The sequence below is a fragment of the Mustelus asterias genome, chromosome 17, assembly GCF_964213995.1.
Source record: "Mustelus asterias chromosome 17, sMusAst1.hap1.1, whole genome shotgun sequence".
In the NCBI taxonomy this organism is placed as follows: Eukaryota; Metazoa; Chordata; class Chondrichthyes; order Carcharhiniformes; family Triakidae; genus Mustelus; species Mustelus asterias.
Genome location: NC_135817.1, coordinates 69403491 through 69425860, shown reverse-complemented (window position 1 = coordinate 69425860; position 22370 = coordinate 69403491). Strand labels below are relative to the sequence as shown.

General features: G+C 46.5%; 1 protein-coding gene across 1 annotated transcript in view; it reads right to left on the bottom strand.

Moving 5' to 3' along the window:
* Nucleotides 1-20021, bottom strand: part of LOC144506190 (NXPE family member 3-like) — a 44240-nt gene extending 24219 nt beyond the window's left edge. Inside the window, exons 1-3 of the mRNA XM_078232045.1 lie at nucleotides 19929-20021; nucleotides 13897-13914; nucleotides 13315-13690 (exon numbers count right to left, since the gene is read on the bottom strand). Coding sequence (XP_078088171.1) covers nucleotides 13315-13690; nucleotides 13897-13914; nucleotides 19929-20021 — 487 coding nt within the window. The remainder of the gene's footprint in view (nucleotides 1-13314; nucleotides 13691-13896; nucleotides 13915-19928) is intronic.
* Nucleotides 20022-22370: the final 2349 nt, after the last annotated feature.

Below are 22370 nucleotides of genomic sequence, written 5' to 3'. Positions count from 1 at the left end.
CTGTACAGTTGCAGCATAACCCCACGACTCTTAAACTCCAACCCCCTGTTAATAAAAGCTAACACACTATAGGCCTTCTTCACAGCTCTATCCACTTGAGTGGCAACCTTTAGAGACCTGTGGATATGGACCCCAAGATCTCTCTGTTCCTCCACAGTCTTCAGAACCCTACCTTTGACCCTGTAATCCACATTTAAATTAGTCCTACCAAAATGAATCACCTCACATTTATCAGGGTTAAACTCCATTTGCCATTTTTCAGCCCAGCTTTGCATCCTATCTATGTCTCTTTGCAGCCTACAACAGCCCTCCACCTCATCCACTACTCCACCAATCTTGGTGTCATCAGCAAATTTACTGATCCACCCTTCAGCCCCCTCCTCTAAGTCATTAATAAAAATCACAAAGAGCAGAGGACCAAGCACTGATCCCTGCGGCACTCCGCTAGCAACCTGCCTCCAATCCGAAAATTTTCCATCCACCACCACCCTCTGTCTTCGATCAGACAGCCAGTTACCTATCCAATCGGCCAACTTTCCTTCTATCCCACACCTCCTCACTTTCATCATAAGCCGACCATGGGGGACCTTATCAAACGCCTTACTAAAATCCATGTATATGACATCAACTGCCCTACCTTCATCAACACACTTAGTTACCTCCTCAAAATATTCTATCAAATTTGTGAGGCACGACTTGCCCTTCACGAATCCGTGCTGACTATCCCGGATTAATCCGCATCTTTCTAAATGGTCGTAAATCCCATCTCTAAGGACCTTTTCCATCAATTTACCAACCACCGAAGTAAGACTAACCGGTCTATAATTACCAGAGTCATTTCTATTCCCTTTCTTAAACAGAGGAACAACATTCGCCATTCTCCAGTCCTCTGGCACCATCCCCGTGGACAGCGAGGACCCAAAGATCAAAGCCAAAGGCTCTGCTATCTCATCCCTTGCCTCCCAAAGAATCCTAGGATACATTTCATCAGGCCCAGGGGACTTATCGACCTTCAGTTTATTCAAAACTGCCAGGACATCCTCCCTCTGAACATCTATTTCCTCCAGCCTATTAGCCTGTAACACCTTCTCTTCCTCAAAAACATAGCCCCTCTCCTTGGTGAACACTGAAGAAAAGTATTCATTCATCACCTCGCCCATCTCTACTGACTCCATACACAAGTTCCCACTACTGTCCTTGACCGGCCCTAACCTCACCTTGGTCATTCTTTTATTCCTCACATAAGAGTAAAAAGCCTTCGGGTTTTCCTTGATCCGACCCACCAAGGACTTCTCGTGTCCCCTCCTAGCTCTCCTAAGCCCCTTTTTCAGCTCATTCCTTGCTAACTTGTAAGCCTCAATCATGCCATCTGAACCTTGTTTCCTCATCCCTACATAAGCTTCCCTCTTCCTTTTCACAAGACATTCCACCACTTTCGTGAACCATGGTTCCCTCACTCGGCCATTTCCTCCCTGCCTGACAGGGACATACCTATCAAGGACATCCAGTATTTGTTCCTTGAAAAAGTTCCACTTTTCATTAGTTCCTTTCTCTGACAGTTTCTGTTCCCAACTTATGCCCCCTAATTCTTGCCGAATCGCATCATAATTACCTCTCCCCCAATTGTAAACCTTGCCCTGCCGTACGGCCCTATCCCTCTCCATTGCAATAACAAAAGACACCGAATTGTGGTCACTATCTCCAAAGTGCTCTCCCACAACCAAATCTAACACTTGGCCCGGTTCATTTCCCAGTACCAAATCCAATGTGGCCTCACCTCTTGTCGGCCTATCCACATATTGTGTCAGGAAACCCTCCTGCACACACTGCACAAAAACTGCCCCATCCGAACTATTTGACCTACAAAGGTTCCAATCAATATTTGGAAAGTTAAAGACCCCCATGACAACTACCCTGTGACCCCCACACATATCCATAATCTGCTTAGCAATTTCTTCCTCCACATCTCTATTACTATTTGGGGGCCTATAGTAAACTCCTAACAACGTGACCGCTCCTTTCCTATTTCTAACCTCAGCCCATATTACCTCAGTGTGCAGATCCCCCTCGAAGTGCCTTTCCGCAGCCGTTAAACTATCCTTGATTAACAATGCCACTCCTCCACCTCTTTTACCAGCTTCCCTACACTTAGTAAAACATCTATACCCCGGAACGTCCAACAACCATTCCTGTCCTTGTTCTACCCACGTCTCCGTAATGGCCACAACATCGTAGTCCCAAGTACCAATCCACGCCCCAAGTTCATCTACCTTGTTCCGGATGCTCCTTGCATTGAAGTAGACACACTTCAACCCACCTTCCTGTCTACCGGTACCCACTCTTGACCCTGATACCTTCCCCAATACCTCACCATCCTCACTGACTTCTGGACTACAACTCCTTTTCCCACTCCCTTGACAAATTAGTTTAAACCCCCCTGAAGAGCCGTAACAAATTTCCCTCCTCGGATATTGGTGCCCCTCTGGTTCAGGTGCACCCCGTCCTGTTTGTACAGGTCCCACCTTCCCCAGAATGTGTTCCAATTATCCACGTATCTGAAACCCTCCCTCCTACACCATCCCTGCAACCACATGTTTAACTGCACTCTCTCCCTGTTCCTCAACTCGCTATCACGTGGCACCGGCAACGTACCAGAGATGACCACATGTTTTGTCTTGGCTCTCAGCTTCCAGCCCAGCTCCAGAAATTCCTGCTTTAAATCCGTGTCCCTTCTCTTACCTACGTCATTGGTACCAATGTGTACCACGACTTGTGACTGTTTCCCCTCCCCCTTCAGAATCCGGAAAACACGGTCTGAGACGTCACGGACCTTGGCATCCGGTAGGCAACATACCATCCGTGAGTCTCTTTTGCTGCCACAGAACCTCCTATCTATCCCTCTAACTAACGAGTCCCCAATAACTATTGCCCTCCCGCTCTGCCCCTTACCCTCCCGAGCCACAGAGACGGACACAGTGCTGGAGATCCTCTCACTGCGGCTCACCACTGGTATGTCGTCCCCCTCAACTGTATCCAAAGCGGAATACTTGTTGCTAAGGGGAATGACCACCGGGGATCCCTGCACGGATTGCTTCCTCCCAGCCCCTCTCACTGTCACCCATCTGTTTTCATTCCTCGGAGTAACTGTATTCCTAAAGCTTCTGTCTATGGCCACCTCTGCGTCCCTGATGATCCTAAGTTCATCCAACTCCAGCTCCAGTTCCCTAACACGGTTTTGGAGGAGCTGCAGATGGGTGCACTTCCCACAGGTGTAATCAGCAGGGACACTGTCGTCGTCCCTCACCTCAAACATAGTGCAAGAGGAACATTGCACTGCCTGCACACCCATCCCCTCTAGATACCTTGCCAGTACCAGGTAGAAACAGCAAAAATGAATTAAACTTACCCCTGCTCGCCCTTTCTGCCTAAGCCCTGTGAGCCAAAGCCTTATAGCTCACACTCTGCTTCCCACTCACTCAAGCCCTGTGAGCCAAAGCCTTATAGCTCACACTTTGCTTCCCACTCACTCAAGCCCTGTGAGCCAAAGCCTTATAGCTCACACTCTGCTTCCCACTCACTCCACTGCCCGCTGTATACTGCAGCCTACCTTTTATACTTCACGCGCTTAAAAAACCCTTCCTTAGCAGCCCACTTCCAGTTTTCACTTTAAACTTAAAATACTACTGCAAAAGTAAAGGCCAAAAAAAAACACACACTAGCTGACTAATTAAATAAATAAACAATTCAATTAATCTCTCACCAGCACTGCTGCCTCCAATCACTCCCTCTCAGCTTGCTCCAGTGGAACACTGGAAAGAAACCTCAGGCTCCACCCCCCCGCCCCACCTCCCCCCCCCCCCCCCCCCCCCCGAATAATTTCACTTTCCTGAATAAACATTTACCCTCAGGCGTATCCCCAAAAGTGTAGCATTAAAGTGCAGTGACTGAGACTCCCAGAGCCTGGGCACTGAAAGTGGCATGTCCAAGCTCCTATCCAGATCAATGTCATAGCAGACAACTGGGTGGGGGAAGGGGGGGAATTGATACATGCTCCACACTGATTATCATTTCCGGGGCAAATACTGTCCCACACCAGAACAAACCCACATTCACTGCTGAGTTATTGAGAGAAAGAGGGCCCTTAGAGATAAATTCTCACCCTTGTCTGTTTCGCACTGATACTGCAGAGAGGCAGGAAGATAATGGCTGGATTTATAGCTGCATTATTGCTTACAGGTGGGAGAGAAGAGTAAGAAGTTAAAATGACCACATTCTTACAGGCCGTTAGAGGGTGAATATGGGTAGGATGTTTCCCCTGCATGGTGTGCCTAGGCCAGGGGACACAGTCTCAGAATAAGAGGTCGGAGGAGATTTTGGGCTGTGATGGGGAGGAATTTCTTCACACAGTGGGTGGTGAATCTTTGGAGTTCTCTACCCTCGAGAGGTGTTCAATTATTGAGCATGCTCAGGACAGGAATCAATAGATCTCTGGATACCAATATCATCACTAGATTTAGAGAGAGCACAGGAAAGTGGCACTGAAGTAGATGAGCATTCATGACTGAATTGAATGGCAGAGGTGGGCCGGATGGGGTGAATGGCCTATCCTTACTCCTATCTTTGATTCCTAAGTTCCTAATTCATAATGAGGCTTGGCTGAGAGTTCAGACATCCATTACACTTTTGAACCAAATTTGCCCAAGGGAAAGAATGCTTGATTGACAGTTCTTTCACACAAAGAGGCGTCAAGTGTTTTTCATTTCTGCTATTGTTACTTTATAGTTTTGGGTGACTGACACCCTATAAAGGGTGAATTAAAAGCAGCCTTTTTAAAAGACAGTTCTGAATGAATGAGTTTTTATAATCTTTTCCACACATGCCATTGTTACCATAGGTTTCACTGGTTCTGAACAGAGCATACGCTCAGGGCATGGAAGTGCCATAGATGGGCATGGAGGCTAGGAGGTGCCCTGAAGGCAGATCAGTGGAAAGGCATAGGTTGGCATGGTGTCTATGAGCAGGCATGGAAGTGGGTGAAGGGGCAGAGGCTGGATGGAGGGCATGAATACGACCTTTTAAAATTACCTTCTAAAGGATTCCCTCATCCAGACTATGGTTCATGACACCTCTGAGGGCCTGTGAATCAAGGCTCTTTGAAAAGCTGGCCTATCCCCATGGAGTATGGGGAGCTGTTGTGGGCCCATACTCACACCAGCCTGAACCCTTATCACATGCTGACAAAACTGAGGGGTGCCAGGAATGGGACCTGGAATCCTGAAATTGAGTGCAAATGCCACTTTAAAGATACTTGGAGCCTTGTTGACTTTGCAAAAGTACAGACCATGATAGCCCTTAAATAAGGCGACGATCATTTGATTATCTGGTCAGTCGATTTATTAAATGAGTATTAAAATGGGGCTAATAGATCACTGGGTGTCAGTGGGTGAGAGACAGATATCTGTACTGCTGCATTCTGGAAACAAACCAACTATCAGGAACAGGATCCATATCTAATTTCATATTTCACCATCTCACTTTGGGTCCATTTAACAAATGGGTGGGATTCAACAAATAGGATGAGAATTTTAAAATGTTGGCGTTGTTTAATTGGAAGCCAATGTAAGTTAGTAAATATAGGCGTGATAGGTGAGATCAATTTGACTGCAGCCAACAGAATTTCGGATCACCTCAAGTCAATGGAGGATAGAATATGGGAGACCAGCCAGGAGTGCGGAGAAATAGTTGAGTCGAGACATAACAAAGACATGGTTGATGGTTTCAGTAGCAAATGTACTGAGGCAGGGACAGAGCCAGGTGATGTTCTGGAAGTGGAAATAGCTGGTCTCAATGACAGTGTCACTATGTGGTCAGAAGCTATCTCAGGACGTCACGTACAGTACCAACGTTACAACTAGCCTGGTTCAGCCTCAAATATTGCCATGGATTTTGATGGAGCCGGAGGTTAGAGAATGGAGTTGATCGTGGGGGCCAAGCCCAATAGCCTCAGTCTTCCAAATTCTTAATTGGAGGAAACTTCTACTCATTCAGGGAATGGAAAGTCATCATTGCTCCTCTGCTGAGGCCTCAGATCCCAAAAGGCTTCAGCGATGTATTTAGGAACCTAATCAACTTTATTGAAAATATAAACTTAGCCCACTTGAAGCAGGTTTCCTTCCTGTCTGAAATTTAGGATTACAGTTGGCCAAAGAGGGCATTTCTCTGTTACAGTTCAACTGCCTGTTTGGTTTCTTCCCTGATTCCTATTATTATTTCTCGTATACCTGTTTCCTACCTATTACTTGAATTTGCAGAGTTTGAATAGGAAGTTTCTATTGACTGTATCTAAGTTCATCTTCATGCTTGCTTTTGTATCATAGAATCCCTACAGTGCAGAAGGAGGCCATTTGGCTCATTGAGCCTGCACCAACTTTCTGAAAGAGCATCTTACCACGATATAACATAACAGACTACAACGTGAAGGCATGCACAATTGCCGGCAACAATGCATCCCACCATGATGAGCTCAATGCATTCTATGCCCGTTTTGAACAAGAGGGCAGCGAGAGGATGCCCTCTGCCCTGGAAGACTCCACAGAACCGATATCCAAGGTCACCCACCATTGCAGACATAAGATCAGCCTTCTTGAAAGTCAATCCTCGGAAAGCGACTGGCCCAGATGGGGTACCCTGACAAGCACTCAGATCCTGGGCAGACCAACTAGCAGGGGTATTAACCTTTCCTTACACCGATCTGAGGTTCCTACCTGCTTCAAGAAGATGAACATCATCCATGTACCAAAGAAAAGCCAGGAAACTTGCCTTAATGACTATCGCCAGATGACTCTGACATCCATCATCATGAATGATGTGGAGATGCCGGTGTTGAACTGGGGTGGGCACAGTAAGAAGTCTCACAAAACCAAGTTAAAGTCCAACAGGTTTGTTTGCAATCACGAGCTTTCGGAGCGCTGCTCCTTCCCCAGGTGAGTCAACCTGAGGAAGGAGCAGCGCTCCAAAAGATCATGATTCCAAATAAACTTGTTGGACTTTAATCTGGTGTTGCGAGGCTTCTTACCGTGCCCATCGTTTTGAAGTGCTTCGAAAGTCATGGCACGGATCTTTTCCGGCCTCCCAGATTGCCAGGATCCACTACAGTTGACCTATCGCCGCAACAGGATGACAGATGCCATCTCCCTGGCCCTACACTCAACCCTGGAACACCTTGATAACAAGGACACTTATGTCAGACTCCTATATATTGACTACAGCTCAGCCTTCAACACCATTATTCATACAAAACTCATCTCCAAATTCCGTGGCCTAGGGCTTGGCTTCTCCTTCTGGGACTGGATCCTAGACTTCCGAGCCCATAGACCACAATCAGTAAGGATAGGCAATGACACCTTCTCTATGATTATCCTCAACAGCGATGCCCACAGGCTGTGTCTTCAGTCCCTTACTATACTCCTTATACTGTGTGGCCAAATTCCACCACAACTCCATTTTCAAGTTTGCTGATGACACCATCGTAGTGGATCGGATCTCAAACAATGATGAAACAAAGTACAGGAAAGAGGTAAAGAACATGGTGAAATAATGCGATGACAATAATCTCTCCCTCAATGTCTGTAAATGGTCGAGAGCTTCAAGTTTCCAGATGTTCAGGTCATCAACAACTTGTCCTGGTCCCTCCACACTGACACTATAGTTAAGAAAGCCCACCAATGCCTCTACTTTCTCTGGAGGCTAAGGAAATTTGGCATGTCTGCTATGACTCTCACCAACTTTTACAGATGCACCATAGAAAGCATTCTTTCTGGATGTATCACAGCTCGCTGTGGTTCCTGCTCTGACCAAGGCCGTAAGAAACTACAAAGGGTTGTGAACAAAGCCCAGTCCATCACGCAAAGCCTCCCATCCATTCACTCTATCTACACTTCCCGCTGCCTCGGAAAAACAGCCAGCATAGTCAAGGACCCTACATACCCCGGACATTCTCTCTTCCACCTTCTTCAGTCGGGAAAAAGATACAAAGTCTAAGATTACGTACCAACTGACTCAAGAACAGCTTCTTCCCTACTGCTATCAGACTTTTGAATGGTCCTACCATAATAAGCTGATCTTTCTCTGTACCCTAGCTATGACTGTAACACTATATTCTGCACCTTTTCCTTTTCTTCTCCCCATGTATTTTATGAATGGTATGGTTTGTCTGTATAATGCACAAGAAACAATACTTTTCACTGTATACCAACAAATGACAATAATAAATCAAAGCAAATCAAATCTTACCCAGTCACACACCCTGCTCTAGCCCTGCAATCCCACATATTTGTCCCGCTAATTCACCTAAACTACAATCTTGGGACACTAAGGGGCAAGTTCAGCATGGCCAATCCATCTAACCTGCACATCTTTCAGACTGCGGGAGGAAACTGGAGCACCCAGAAGAAACCCACTCAGACATGGGGAGAATGTGCAAACTCCACACAGACACAGTCACCCAAAGCCAGAATTGAACCAAGGTCCCTGTTGCACCTCAGTTACTGGTGCTTTTTAGCCAGCAATGATTTCATCATTATGGATGGCTTTGCGGGAGGAGGAAGATTGAGGGGACATACTACACAACAGTTGAAAAGTTTAAGGAAATAACAGAAATTGAATTTCCAGTGATATGTTCAAGATTGCCACAAGCTCGATTATGGGGCTGTAGGGACAAACTTGAAAAAGGGAATATATTTGGATGCCATTCTTAGATACAAATGATGGACAAGGATAAGTCTGGATGGGACATTCTACGTTAAAATCTGTCGGGGGGAAAAAAGCACGATAGGTAAACTCGAGGGTGGTCATACTTACAGAGTTTGCATACAGTTTTATATCTTTCTCCCAGAGAAACATGAAAACAAGCAAGCAGTCGAAGCAGGAAACAACCTGTTAACATCAAACCACAACAATCGGCTGTCAATTTTTCAAACTTTTTCCAGCAGTAACTATCTTCAACGAGATTTTAAGAGATGCACATAACCATAGCAGGGCAGGATTTCACGCCAGGCGACTTCATTCCTTCAGTGAATCATCATTAAAGCATTCAACCGCATTTCTTCAGTACATTGACTCGCGTTGATTATTATTCACTTTGTACGGACACAGATGCCAATACATTTCGCAATGTTAATCAACTTACTGTTACTTTTTAACACTCGGGTCGTTTACATTCAGCAGCTCTTTCTCCACCAGCACCAGAATTGTCTGAAAAATGTCCGTCCACAAACTCCTTTTATATCTCATTCTATTTTTGGAAGCAATAGTTTTGCTGAATTTTACTGGTATTTCATAAGAAGTCTCACTTTCTTTCCCATCTCGTTCCATTGTCTGCTCGCTTTCCTTCAAACTTTAGCTAACGCGTGCCCCCAACTGGTTGATTGGAAGTACTTGTTTCACATTTCTAGGTCTACGGGACGAATGTCTGGGCTCCTCTTTGCAACATCACACCCCTGTCACACCGCCAGCCACGCAACAGCGACACAAGACACTCCCTGCCATGTACCGTGACCAGTTTCTCCACAATTTCCTTCACAGTGTCCTCTTCGGTTGCTTTGTACATTAATACTTGAGCAGCACAAGTAAAGGGACCAGTTATCGTAATTTGTGGCAGGTAAATGTAGAATTATAACCATGCAAATTAATTACAAAATCAAAAGAATTACAACAACAAAATCTAAACACTGTCAACTAAACACCAGCCATCGCGCCACACTTCCCTCGCTTTCTGAACAGGATACTTGTACACATTTCAAAATTGTATTCTACAAAGTTTTTTTAAAAGTAAAGTATATTTATTAGTCATAAGTAAGGCTTACATTAACACTGCAAGGAAGTTACTGTGACATTCCCCTAGTCGCCACACTCTGACGCCTGTTTGAGTCAATGCACCTAACCAGCACGTCTTTTGGACTGCGGGAGGAAACCGGAGCACCGAGAGGAAACCCACGCAGACATGGGGAGAATGTGCAAACTCCACACAGTGACCCAAGCTGGGAATCAAACCCCGGTCCCTGGTGCTTTGGGGCAGCAATGCTAACCACTAACCGTTGCACCGCCAATGCTACCAGGTAAGATCTAATATCTTCATAAAACTGTGAATGTTTCCAGGCCAACACTGGACAAGGACCAGCATGAACAGCTCACCAATTACAATGAAAAAAGCTTTGCCTAAAGTTGCAGTGGGGGAACATTTAATTTATGCCTTAACAAAGAACAAAGAGAACATATTCCTCCATTCCCATCTTATTCATGTATTTGTCAAGACACCCCTTAAAAGTCACTATCGTATCTGCTTCCACTACCTCCCCCGGCAGTGAGTTCCAGGCACCCACTGCCCTCTGTGTAAAACTTGCCTTGTACATCTCGTTTAAACCTGGCCCCTTGCACCTTAAACCTATGCCCCCTAATTGACTCTTCCACCCTGGGAAAAAGCTTCTGACTATCCACTCTGTCCATGCCCCTGATAACCTTGTAGACTTCTATCAGGTGTTGAGATGCACATTTTTGCTGAAAGTTAAAATTGCACCCTACATGCCCAGATTTAAGTGGCCAATGTCCTGGAACAGTGTCAATGTTTAACAGGAAAGATTTGTACTTATGTCATGCCTTCTGCAACCCTGAATGCCCCAAAGAGCATTACAGCCAATGAAATACTTTAGATATATAGCCACTGTTGAAGGAAGTGTGGCAGCCCAGTTACTCACTGCAAGATTCCTCAAACAGTAATTTAACATTGACCAGATCATCTGGTTTTTTTTCAGTATTGTTGGCTCTGGGATAAACATTTACCAGGAAGAACTCCTTGGTTCTTCTTCGAAAATCTCATGGGAGCTTATGCACTGACTGGAGCGAGTAGGGAGGCCTTGGTTTAATGCCTCATCCAAGATGTTGCACCTTGAACAATACAATATTCTCTCACTACTGCATTGGAGTGGCAGCCTGGATTTCGGGCTCACATCTCTGGAGTAGAATTTAAACCCTTGACCACTGAATCAATCATTCAAGGGCAACTTATCGGCAGGAATTCTCCCTTCCCACCTGCCACTGGAATTCTAGCAGGCGGGGGGAAGGGGAAGGGGGGGGTGGTGGTGGAGACCATGTAAAGGTCCATTGAAGTTGGGCTGGAATCTCCAGTTTTCACGTGAGCGCGGCCACAGAATCCCACTAATCTCTTTGAAATCATCCACATTCTCTGTGAATGCCTCCCACCCTACAGTTGGATTGATGTTTCTGTGGCTCAATACTGCCCCATGCTGGTGCAGTAGCAAACAGAACACAGGGATCACATGACAATAATCTCAGAGTTGGTAAGCAGGGCAATTTGGCAAATTGGATCCAAAATTGGCTTAGTGGCAAGAGGCAGAGGGCGATGGCCGAAACTTATTTTTGTAACTGTTTTGGGCGGCATGGTAGCACAGTGGTTAGCACTGCTGCTTCACAGCTCCAGGGACCTGGGTTCGATTCCCGCTTGGGTCACTGTCTGTATGGAGTTTGCACATTCTCCTCGTGTCTGCGTGGGTTTCCTCCGGGTGCTCCGGTTTCCTCCCACAGTCCAAAGATGTGCGGGTTAGTTTGATTGGCCATGCTAAAAAAAATTGCCCTTAGTTTCCTGAGATGTGTAGGTTCGAGGGATTAGTGGGTAAATATGTAGGGATATGGGGGTAGGGCCTAGGTGGGTTTGTGGTCGGTGCAGACTCGATGGGCTGAATGGCCTCTTTCTGTACTGTAGGATTTCTATGATTCTATGATTCTATGAGATGAAACTTAAAAGTGCAGGAAAAGCCAAGAACTTAAAGTGGTTCACTGCTTAGTCAACATCACCAGAACAGATTATCTGATGATTATCAAATTGTTGCTTGTGGGAGTTTGCTGTGCACAAATGAGTGTGGCGACTAGGGGATTTTCACAGCAACTTCATTGCAGTGTTAATGTAAGCCTACATGTGACACTAATAAATAAATGTTACAATTTTTAGTTCCCTCTTCCAAATCATTAATATATAATGTGAATGATTGGGGTCCTAGCACAGATCCTTATGGTACCCCACTAGTCACTGACTGCCAGTTGGAAAAAGACCCACTTATGGCATCGTTTTGCTTCCTATCTGCTAACCAGCTTTTGTTCAATCTTAAGACACTACCCGTAACCCCATCTGCTTTAACTTTATACAGTAATCTTGTCGAAAGCCTTCTGAACATCTAAATCAATCTCATCCACCGGTTTTCTTTGGTCAACTCTATTAGTTGTATCCTCAAAGAATTCCAATAGATTCGTCAAGCATGATTTTCCCTTTGTAAATCCATGCTGACTTTGTCCACTGCTTTGCAAATGCTGAGCTATGAAATCCTTAATAATGGACTCTAGCACCTTCCCCAGTACTGACGTTAGGCTCACTGGTCTATAGTTCCCTCTTTTCTCTCTACCTCCCTTTTTGAATAGAGGGCTTAAACTAGCTACCCTCCAAACTGTAGGAACAAGTCCAGAGTACCGCAGAACGTAGTGGACAGTAAGTCACTGAATATATTTAAAAAGGAAACAGATCGATTTCTAAACTGGAAAGGTGTCAAGGGTCATGGGGAAAGTGTGGAAGTATGGCACAGAAACAGAGGATCAGCCACGATCATATTGAATGGCGAAGCAGCCTGGAAGGGAATGGTCTACTCCTGCTCCTATTTTCCCTGTCTGTACATCTAGTGAGGGCTCTAATTCAATAATAATTCAATTGAAATGCTGTCATGGTGTAGGAGGCATTTCATGTTCAAACTTTTCATTGCTATTCTAGCATTGGGAAGTGAGATTTTATACCTTGTACATATATCAGACGGAGAGGCAGAAAAACAAGATGGAAGAAAAGAACATTAAGTGACATATAATGCTCCTCTTCCCCAACTGAGACTCCTTTCCGATATCTTTCTTTAGCATGGTTGATTCGCGCAGAGCAGGGAAGCTTCTTTGGTTTGTAACAGAACCAGGGCTCCCCAGTCCTGGGATCAGTAAAGTTACACAGCGCTTTAGTTTGTGGCAAATGAAGATTACACTCAGTGGTCTCTGAAATTCTCTGATATTTGAAGGCACTTTTAAAATACACTCTCTGTGGCCGTTCCTTGCGTAGCCTTTCAAGTGCTTGGATTCCTTCACTGGGATGAACCAGGGAAACTTCCACTTTCCCTGGCCAAGATAAATGAAAGTTTATATAGTAAGATCCATTTTGGTTATCTATAACTGTTCTGGCTGAACCAGCTTTTAAAGCTGGGCTGTGGATCCGGCCTTGGAGATAGTCACCCCCATATTGCTTTGGGCGTCCTTCAAAATCATTCATTTGCAGCATCACTTGTAACTGATCTCCAACGTAGAAAGTCTTTGTAGAATTTAAAATTACAAAGCGAACGTGTGCTGGGTCGCTGCTTTTCAGAAAGGTCACAGCAGGGTCAGGTGGACTTGGCCATTGGATCATTTTCATAAGGAACGTCCCCTCTGATCTTTCTTCGGGGGTGAAGCTGTGATACTGGTAGCCACATTGCAACAGTTTGTCTGTCCAAAAAGATGTTTGATTCGGCTTTGGTTGTACATTTGTAGAATAATGCTTTGGAGGTGGGGACCTCTCCCAATTTGCCTCCATTCCGGAGGTTAATCCCTTCTTGTACTGTGGAAAGGAGCAACTTTATAAAATAATATAGTTTAATTTTATGTCACTTTCCAAAACACGTCCATCTCCAGCCACGAAAGAAGCAGTGATTTACAAAGGGGGAAAAAGTCTCCGAGAGTTATTCAGGATTTTGCTGGATAAAACATGTATGAAATAGTACAAGGAAAGTAGAGCGGAGATTCTCCAATAGTGAGGGTGCAGACACAGTGGATGTTCACCATAAGATGGAGAAAATTGAGATCAGAGAACCTTATATTGTCAAGAGATAGAAGAAATTAGCAAAAATAAGGATCAGGAAAAGGATAAAATAAGGTTAAATTGTAATTGGAAACCAGGACAGCAGCAATATAAATGGAGCTCTGTTCCACAGTACCTTGCAGGCTCATGAACTCTGCCACCTAGAGGAATAAGGGGAGCAGGTGCATGGAAACATAACTACCGATGAGCTCCCCTTTCCTCTGCTGCATCCTGACTTGGAATGATATCACTGTTCCTTCATCATTGCTCAGACACAATCCTGGAATTTCCAATCAAACACTTTACAGAACAGGAATGAGATAGAGAATCTGGTGAACTGGTGCGACAACAATAATCTCTCCCTCAATGTCAACAAAATGAAGGAGATTGTCATCGACTTCAGGAAGCGTAGAGGAGAACATGGCTCTGTCTCCATCAATGGGGATGAAGTAGAAAGGGTTGGGAGCTTCAGGTTTTTAGTGTGGTGAAGCATAGATGGTTACCACTATGGGTACTTGTACATATGTTACTCTTGTTACTGTTGGGGTTAGGGTTTGGGCGTTCCACCTGTTATCATTGTTTACGTGGTACACTCCGTTCGGCTCCGCCTTCTTACTGGAGTATAAAGGTCACTGCTACTTCCTAGTAGCCCTTAGTCTGGGATAGTATTATTAAGTAGTGTGCTCCAATCTTGTTGTGAATAAAAGCCTTTATTCCCGGGTACGTCCTAGCCTCCCGTGTGAATCAATCGCGCATCATTTAGGTGTTCAGATCACCAGCAACCTGTCCTGATCCCTCCATGCCGAGCTGTCATTAAGAAAGTCCACCAACGCCTCTACTTTCTCAGGAGACTAAGGAAATTTGGCATGTCCGCTAGAACTCTCACTAGTTTCTACAGATGCACCATAGAAAGCAGTCTTCCAGGTTGTACCACAGCTTGGTATGGCTCCTGCTCTGCCCAAGACTGCAAGGAACTACAAAGGGTCATGAATGAAGCCGTGTCCATCACTCAAACCAGCCTTCCATTGACTCTGTCTACACTTCCAGCTGCCTCGAAAAAGCAGCCAGCATAATCAAGGACCCCACACACACTCTTCCATCTTCTGCCGTCGGGAAAAAGATACAAAAGTCTGAGATTATGCACCCACCGACTCAAAAACAGATTCTTCCCTGCTGCCATCAGACTTTTGAATGGACCTACCTTGCATTAAGTTGATCTTTCTCTACACCCTAGCTATGACTGTAACACTACATTCTGCACTCTCTCCTTTCCTTCCCTATGTACGGTATGCTTTGTCTGTACAGCCCGCAAGAAACAATACTGTATATAGAACACTGTATACTAATACATGTGACAATAATAAATCAAATCAAATGGAGGTTAATTTAAACTTGCCTGATTTTCCCACTCTCCACCAATCCGTAAATGTGAAGCTGTTTTCGTCATTCTGATGTCTTTATAAATGATCACTTATTTTATCCAACACTTAAAGTCAGAATTTTTAAAAATTCATTTGTGAGACATGGTCATTGCTGGCTGGGCTAGCATTTATTGCCCATCCCTAGTTGCCCAAGGGCAGTTGAGAGTCAACCACATTGCTATGGATCTGGAGTCACATGTAGCCCAGACCAGTAAGGACGGCAGATTTCCTTCCCTAAAGGACATTAGTGAACCAGATGGGTTTTTCTGATAATCGACAATAGCTTCACGGTCATCAGTAGATTTTTAATTCCAGATCTCTTTTTACTGAATTCAAATTCCACCACCTGCCATGGCAGGATTTGAACCTGGGTTCCCCGAACATGAGCTGGGTTTCTGGATTGATAGTCTAGTGATAATACCACTAGGCCATCACCTCCTCTGGTCATGACTTACACAGCAAACCTGAGGTCTGATGAAAAGAAATGGATTAGTTCCAAGCTTCGAGCAGTTACCGGGTATAGTGAGCGTCCAAATTCTTTCTGCTGCCACCTGCTGGATGGTAGACAGCACAGGCTCTTTCCTGGAGTTTTGTCACTTTGCCAGTCAAACAAAAACCGTCTGAATCAAGTTCCAACAGACATTATCACGGTGCAGCTTGAGGGGGAAAGGTCATGTGACACCTCCTCAATGTTGCACCCGAGATGTATATTCTCAAGGTTGGAATCTAGGATGGAATTTCCCAAAATTTGTCAAAGTGTCAGGTTCTGACTGAAAATCGGTGCATATCTGTCTAGATGCACAGCCGAGATTTCAGACCAGATTTTCTGACACGCTGACAAAGTGGGTTATGTTGCCCGTGTGATGGGGCTTGATACGGGTGGCAAGGTCGGCTCCACTAAGCTCAGGGTACCATTAAAAGTATGCCCCAACCAGCAGAATTAAAACTTCCCCCAACACCACCCACCCCGCTCCCCCCCCCCCCAGTAAAGGTATCAGTGGCTCTCACTCCCTACCACACCCCCCCCCCCCCCCCCCCCCCCCATGGTACCCATGGTACAATGATTGGTAATCTTTAATTGGTAATAATTATTGGGGGTGGCATGGTGGCACAGTGGTTAGCACTGCTGCCTCACAGCTCCAGGGACCCAGGTTCGATTCCCAGCTCGGCTCACTGCCTATATGGAGTTTGCATATTCTCCCCGTGTCTGCGTGGGTTTCCTCCGGGCGCTCCGATTTTCTCCCTGAGTCCAAAAGACATGCAGGTTAGGTGGATTGGCCATGCTAAATTGCCCCTTAGTGTCAGGGGGACTGGATAGGGCCTGGGTGGGATTGTGGTCACTGCAGACTCAATGGGCCAAATGGCCTCCTTCTGCACTGTAGGATTCTATGATGATTCTATGATCGTGGGCTCTCTCCCTCATGCGCCACAATGCAATCATCGGGGTTCTCTCCTCTACCCAACCCCCACAGTACAATTGTCAGAGTTCCCTTCCCCATCCACCCCCACCGCCCACAACACAACAATCAGGGGCTCTCTTCCACCCACCCCATGGCATAATTATTGGGGGCTCTCCCACTCCCATCTCGCCAATGCCCCCTACCAAGGCATAATCATCATGGCTCTCGTAACCCTCCAAGGCCAGCAGCCACCAATGTATACTAATACATGTTTCTGTAGTGTAGCGGTTATCACATTTGCCTAACACGCGAAAGGTCCCCAGTTTGATAACTGGACAGGAGCATTCTTGGGGTGGCACAGTTGTTAGCACTGCTGCCTCACAGAGTCAGGAACCCCGGTTCAATTCCTGGCTTGGGTCACTGTCTGTGTGGAGTTTGCACGTTCTCCCCGTGTCTGCATGGGTTTCTCCGGGTGCTCCGGTTTCCTCCCACAGTCCAAAGACGTGCTGGTTAGGCACATTGACCGTGCTAAATTCTCCCTCAGTGTACCCGCACAGATGTCGGAGTGTGGCGACTAGGGGATTTTCACAGTAACTTCATTGCAGTGTGACTGTAAGCCTATTGTGATGAATAAATAAACTTTTTTAACTTTTATGTGACAATAATACATCAAATCAAAAAGATAAAGACCCATTTATGCCTACTCTCGGTTTTCTGTCAGCCAATCCTCTGTCCTCCACACCATGAGCTTTTATTCTCCACAATAAGCTTTGACGTAACAGCTTAAAAAATGCCTTCTGGAAATCCAGGTGCAGTGTCTCCACGCTCTCCTGTATCCCCAGCACATGTCACTCCTTCAAAAAACTTTAATAAATTGACTTCTCCAATTCTGATTGCTACAGCCTAGCTGGACATTTCCACATCAGCTGCCAACATGCTTACTCTTATCTGAAGTCATCGTTAGTTATATATTGGCTGGAATTTTACCGGCACGCCTGCCCCGATTCCGGGAGCGGGCGAGGCTCGGAGAACAGCATTCTCCATTGGCCTCGGGTGGGATTGTACAAAACTCGGGCAGACATGCCGGTAAAATTCCTCCCACCTTCTCAAGGCTCAAACACTAATAGCAGCTATCCGAGCAAAGGACGATAGTGCAACAGCTGCCAGTGGACTGATATTGCTGCAGGAGAGACAATGTCATCAGGAGAGAGGAAAATAATTTTTAAAAAGTTTATTTATTTGTGTCACACGTAGGCTTACATTAATACTGTAATGAAGTTGCTACGAAAATCCCCTCGTCTCCACACTCCGACGCCTGTTCGGGTACACTGAGGGAGAATTTAGCATGGCCAATGCACCTAACCAGCACGTTTTTCGGACTGTGGGAGGAAACCAGAGCACCCGGAGGAAACGCACGCAGACATGGGGAGAATGTACAGACTCCATACAGACAGTGACCCAAGCTGGGAATCGAACACGCTGTGAGGCAACAGCGCTAACCACTGTGCCACCATAATGAGTGGTGAAAGTTGGAGAGAAAGAGGAAAATGATAAAAACTACAACCTCCTCCCAACCTCGAGGAAATGTTGCTTTCTATTTGCAGCAGTCAGCAGAACACTCACATCATGGGGACAATACTCCCAGCCCGCTGCGCTGCTTGACGAGTGCACAGGGCTGGGAGACCTCGGCAGCAGCTGTTTCACAGTATTCACGATGGGGGCCACAGCCTCAGCGCATCTTCCAGTGTATGTTTTTTAGTGTCATCACTTCCGTGTCAGAAATCGGCACGGAGCTGATTATAATACGGAAATTTGAATTTCTCAATGACTAGCAGGCCCGGGATAGTATTCTCCGGCCTCGCTGACATTTCTCCCTCCCCTCCACCCCCCCACCGGGAGTGCTTCCCTCCAGTGGCATTTACAACTGCTCCCCACGAACGGGGAACAGGCTTCCGACCCTGTTGGAGGGAACAGAGGCCATTGAGGTCCTGCCGGAAGGTCGGGAGTAGGCGGAGGGTACCCCTTGGGTGGGGCAAGCCTGGCACTGAGGCACAACTCAAGGGGCAAAATGCCACAGCCCACCTTAGAAATCTTAGAAACCCTACAGCACAGAGAGAGGCCATTCGGCCCATCGAGTCTGCACCGACCACAATCCCACCCAGGCCATATTCCTACATATTTACCCATTAATCCCTCTAACTTACGCATCCCAGGACACTAAGGGCAATTTTTTAGCATGGCCAATCAACCTAACCCGCACATCTTTGGACTGTGGGAGGAAACCGGAGCACCCGGAGGAAACCCACGCAGACATGAAGAGAATGTGCAAACTCCACACAGACAGTGACCCAAGCCGGGAATCGAACCCAGGTCCCTGGAGCTGTGAAGCAGCAGTGCTAACCACTGTGCTACCGTGCCGCCCCACCGGGCACCTTGGCACTGGCCACTGAGCACTGGGCAGTGTCAAGGGGTGAGGCCAGAATGTACATTCTGGGGGGAGAGGCCCATTGGGGAGATCGGTGGGTGAGGGATTTACTGCCACTCTGTAAGAGAATTAGCGGGGGAAGGAGGGAGTGAAGGCTATCGGGGCTAGCCATCGGGATTGGGGGGGGGGGGGGGGTGGTCAGGACTGTTGGCGGGAATAGAGGTTGGGGAGATCAGGGCTGGCTGGGGAACTGTGGGGCGGTGCGGGGCGGGGGGGAGAGATAGGGGCTGGCCCGGGGAGATCCGGGAGGTCAGCAATCATGGGTGTGGAGGGGGTCAGAAGGCCAGTGATCAGAGGGGATTGTGGGGCTGGCTAGTGATTGGGAAGGCCAGCGATTGGGAGGCCGTCAATGTGGATGGCCAGGGCGCATGCACCGATATGTCTGAGTGGAGATTGGTGTGTGCGCACTGGCCCATTCAGTGCTATGCTGCTGGCCGCTCGGGTGGGAATTATCCTGTGCCCCACTTTCTGGCGTGAATCACACTGAGGCACTCTGCAATGCTCAGAGTGTCAGAGATTCGCTCTGGTAAGTACGCTAAAAAAACCCAGCAGAATTACTCCCGTTTTCCCGCACGTTGGGAACTTAGAATGTGTTTTGGGAGAATCGCATTTTTAAACCCTGCTCCTCCAAGCCGTGTTTGAAATCTCTGTTCATTGTGAACAAGCTGTTTTATCATTCTTCGCATCTTTATCATCATCAGCAATGACATCAGTATCAACAGACTGAAGAGGAACTGGTACAGGGACAAGGGATGGGGTGCATTTTTGCTTCCTCGTGGATCCATACTCACTAGTTCACTGGCATTAGCAATCTATCTGATCAATTCCTGTTCCTTGAAATATAACTAACAAAATTAAGAAAATTACCAAAAGAGAAACCTGAGAGGATTCTTGTCATCGCATTTAACATACAGTTTTCCATTTCAATTGTACAGAGACCGCTTAGCAAGCAATCATTCCAGCTGCAATGAAGCTGCCGCAGGTAGCTAGGTAAGTATGTGTGAGGCAGAAAGGAATAGAAGAATATGTAGAAAGCATTGGTTGGAAGGATTCTCTGTTGATGTCATGTTGATATATAATGGGAGGAGGCTCACGTGAAGCATTGCCATTGTCAAGCTGGGCTGAATGACCTGTTTAGCTACGATAATGTCTGTGTAATTTCAGAGAACTGAATAATTGGAGTTGAAGGAGTAGCTGCTTATTTGCATCATTGGCAAATTCACAAAAATAGACTCAGGCTATTTAGGAGAAAGTACAAAAATAAAATCCCTGTCAAAATGTCCCAAGACATGCTGGTTAGGTTGATTGGTCATGCTAAATTGCCCCTTAGTGTTGGGAGGATTAGCAGGGCAAATAAGTAGGGTTATGGGGATAAGAGCCTGGGTGGGATTGTTGTCGGTGCAGGCTCGATGGGCTGAATGGCCTCCTTCTGCACTGTAGGGATTCCCTGATTCTATGAAATAGGTTGGAAACAATTTAGCATTAAGATTGATAATGATATGTGAATTATATTGTTATGATGCATCGCTGAAGAGCATTGTTTAATTAAGTACTTAAAGCATTCACACGGAAAGATTGCCTGGAGCCTGGGCTTGCTGGGTAAAACTCAACCATATGTATTTGGATTGCATGAACAAACATATTATGAAGAAAGGTAATAGTGCCGAGTTTCATATGTTACCCACCGGCTTGGAATCAATACAACATCACAGCAGAGAATGGTTGCATTAAGATGCAGACTGTTGACTCAGAATTGTTTTCAGATGGGAGATTGTAATTTGAGTTATTTTTGTGAAAACACGGCAAAAGACAGGTATAAAGTGTTAGGGTATGTTTACCCATGGCTGTTCATTGAATCTAAACCTTATGACCTGTGGACTGCTGGCCTCCTGATCGCTGGCCAGCTCAATCGATGGCCAGCCCCGCAACCCCACAACGTTGCCCCACCGATCCCCCTACATCCCCGATAGCTGGGCTCTCAGACATGTCTGAGCCAGCCTTGGCCTCCCCCATCTCGAGCCGCCTTATTCTCCCCCCTCCATCTCCTCGCAGTCCCGATCTCCCTCCGCACCCCCGATTCCACCCTGCCCGGCAGGCCGACACCCCCACCCCAATGGCCAGTCCCAATCGCTGGCCTCCCTCCCACCAGAGGTCCCGCCCCATTAGACCCCGTCCCATTGGCTCTGCCAAGGTGCCCCCCCCCCCCCCCGGATACCCCTCTCGGGCTGTGTCAGGGGGCCAGGCTGGCACTGCCAAGCTGGCATTACCCAGAGGGAAACCCCCCCCGCGCCCGCCCCTTCACTCCAGTGGGTCGCCAGTTAGTGGGGAGCTGTTATAAACCCCGCTGGAGTGAACCACTCCTCGCAGGGGGGGGACTCTAGTGGGCCCAGAGATTTCGGTCCCCAGCCCGTAATTAGATTTAAATTATAATTTAAATAAATTATACCGCTCCGTGCCGATTTCTGGTGCGGAGCTGACAGTGCCGGAAATCTGGTGGCCGGAGACCCGCAGAGGCTGTGGCACCCAGTGGGAAGCCCGCGAAACAACCTCCACTTGAGGGTCCCGGCCAACTGCGCTGCTTTAGCAGATGGTGGAATTTGAATTCAATAAAAAAAATCTGGAATTAAGAATCTACCGATGACCATGAAAACATTTTCGATTGCCGGAAAAACTCATCTGGTTCACTAATATGGGAAGGAAATCTGCCGTCCTTACCCGGTCTGGCCTACATGTGCCTCCAGAGCCAGAGCAATGTGGTTGACTCTCAAATGCCCTAGGGGTGGGCAATACATGCTGGACCAGCCACTGACATCCATGTCCTGTGAATGAATAAAAGAAAGGTACCAAATACTGATAAAAAGTCATTGACCTGAAATATGTTTCTCTCTCCATGGATGCTGACTGACCTGTTGAATATTTCCAGCATTTTCTGTTTTTATTTCAGATTTCCAGCATCCACAGAATTCTGCTGTTCAGTGAAGAAATTGGCATTGTGTCAGGAATAGAACAGAAATCCTACATCCCGGAGGACCTGCAAATGTCAGGCTTGGTGGAACAAGCAAATTGACTGGTTAATAGGATATTGAGGAAAACAGTTAATGAGACCGAGATCTTAACATATCCTGAATTGATGA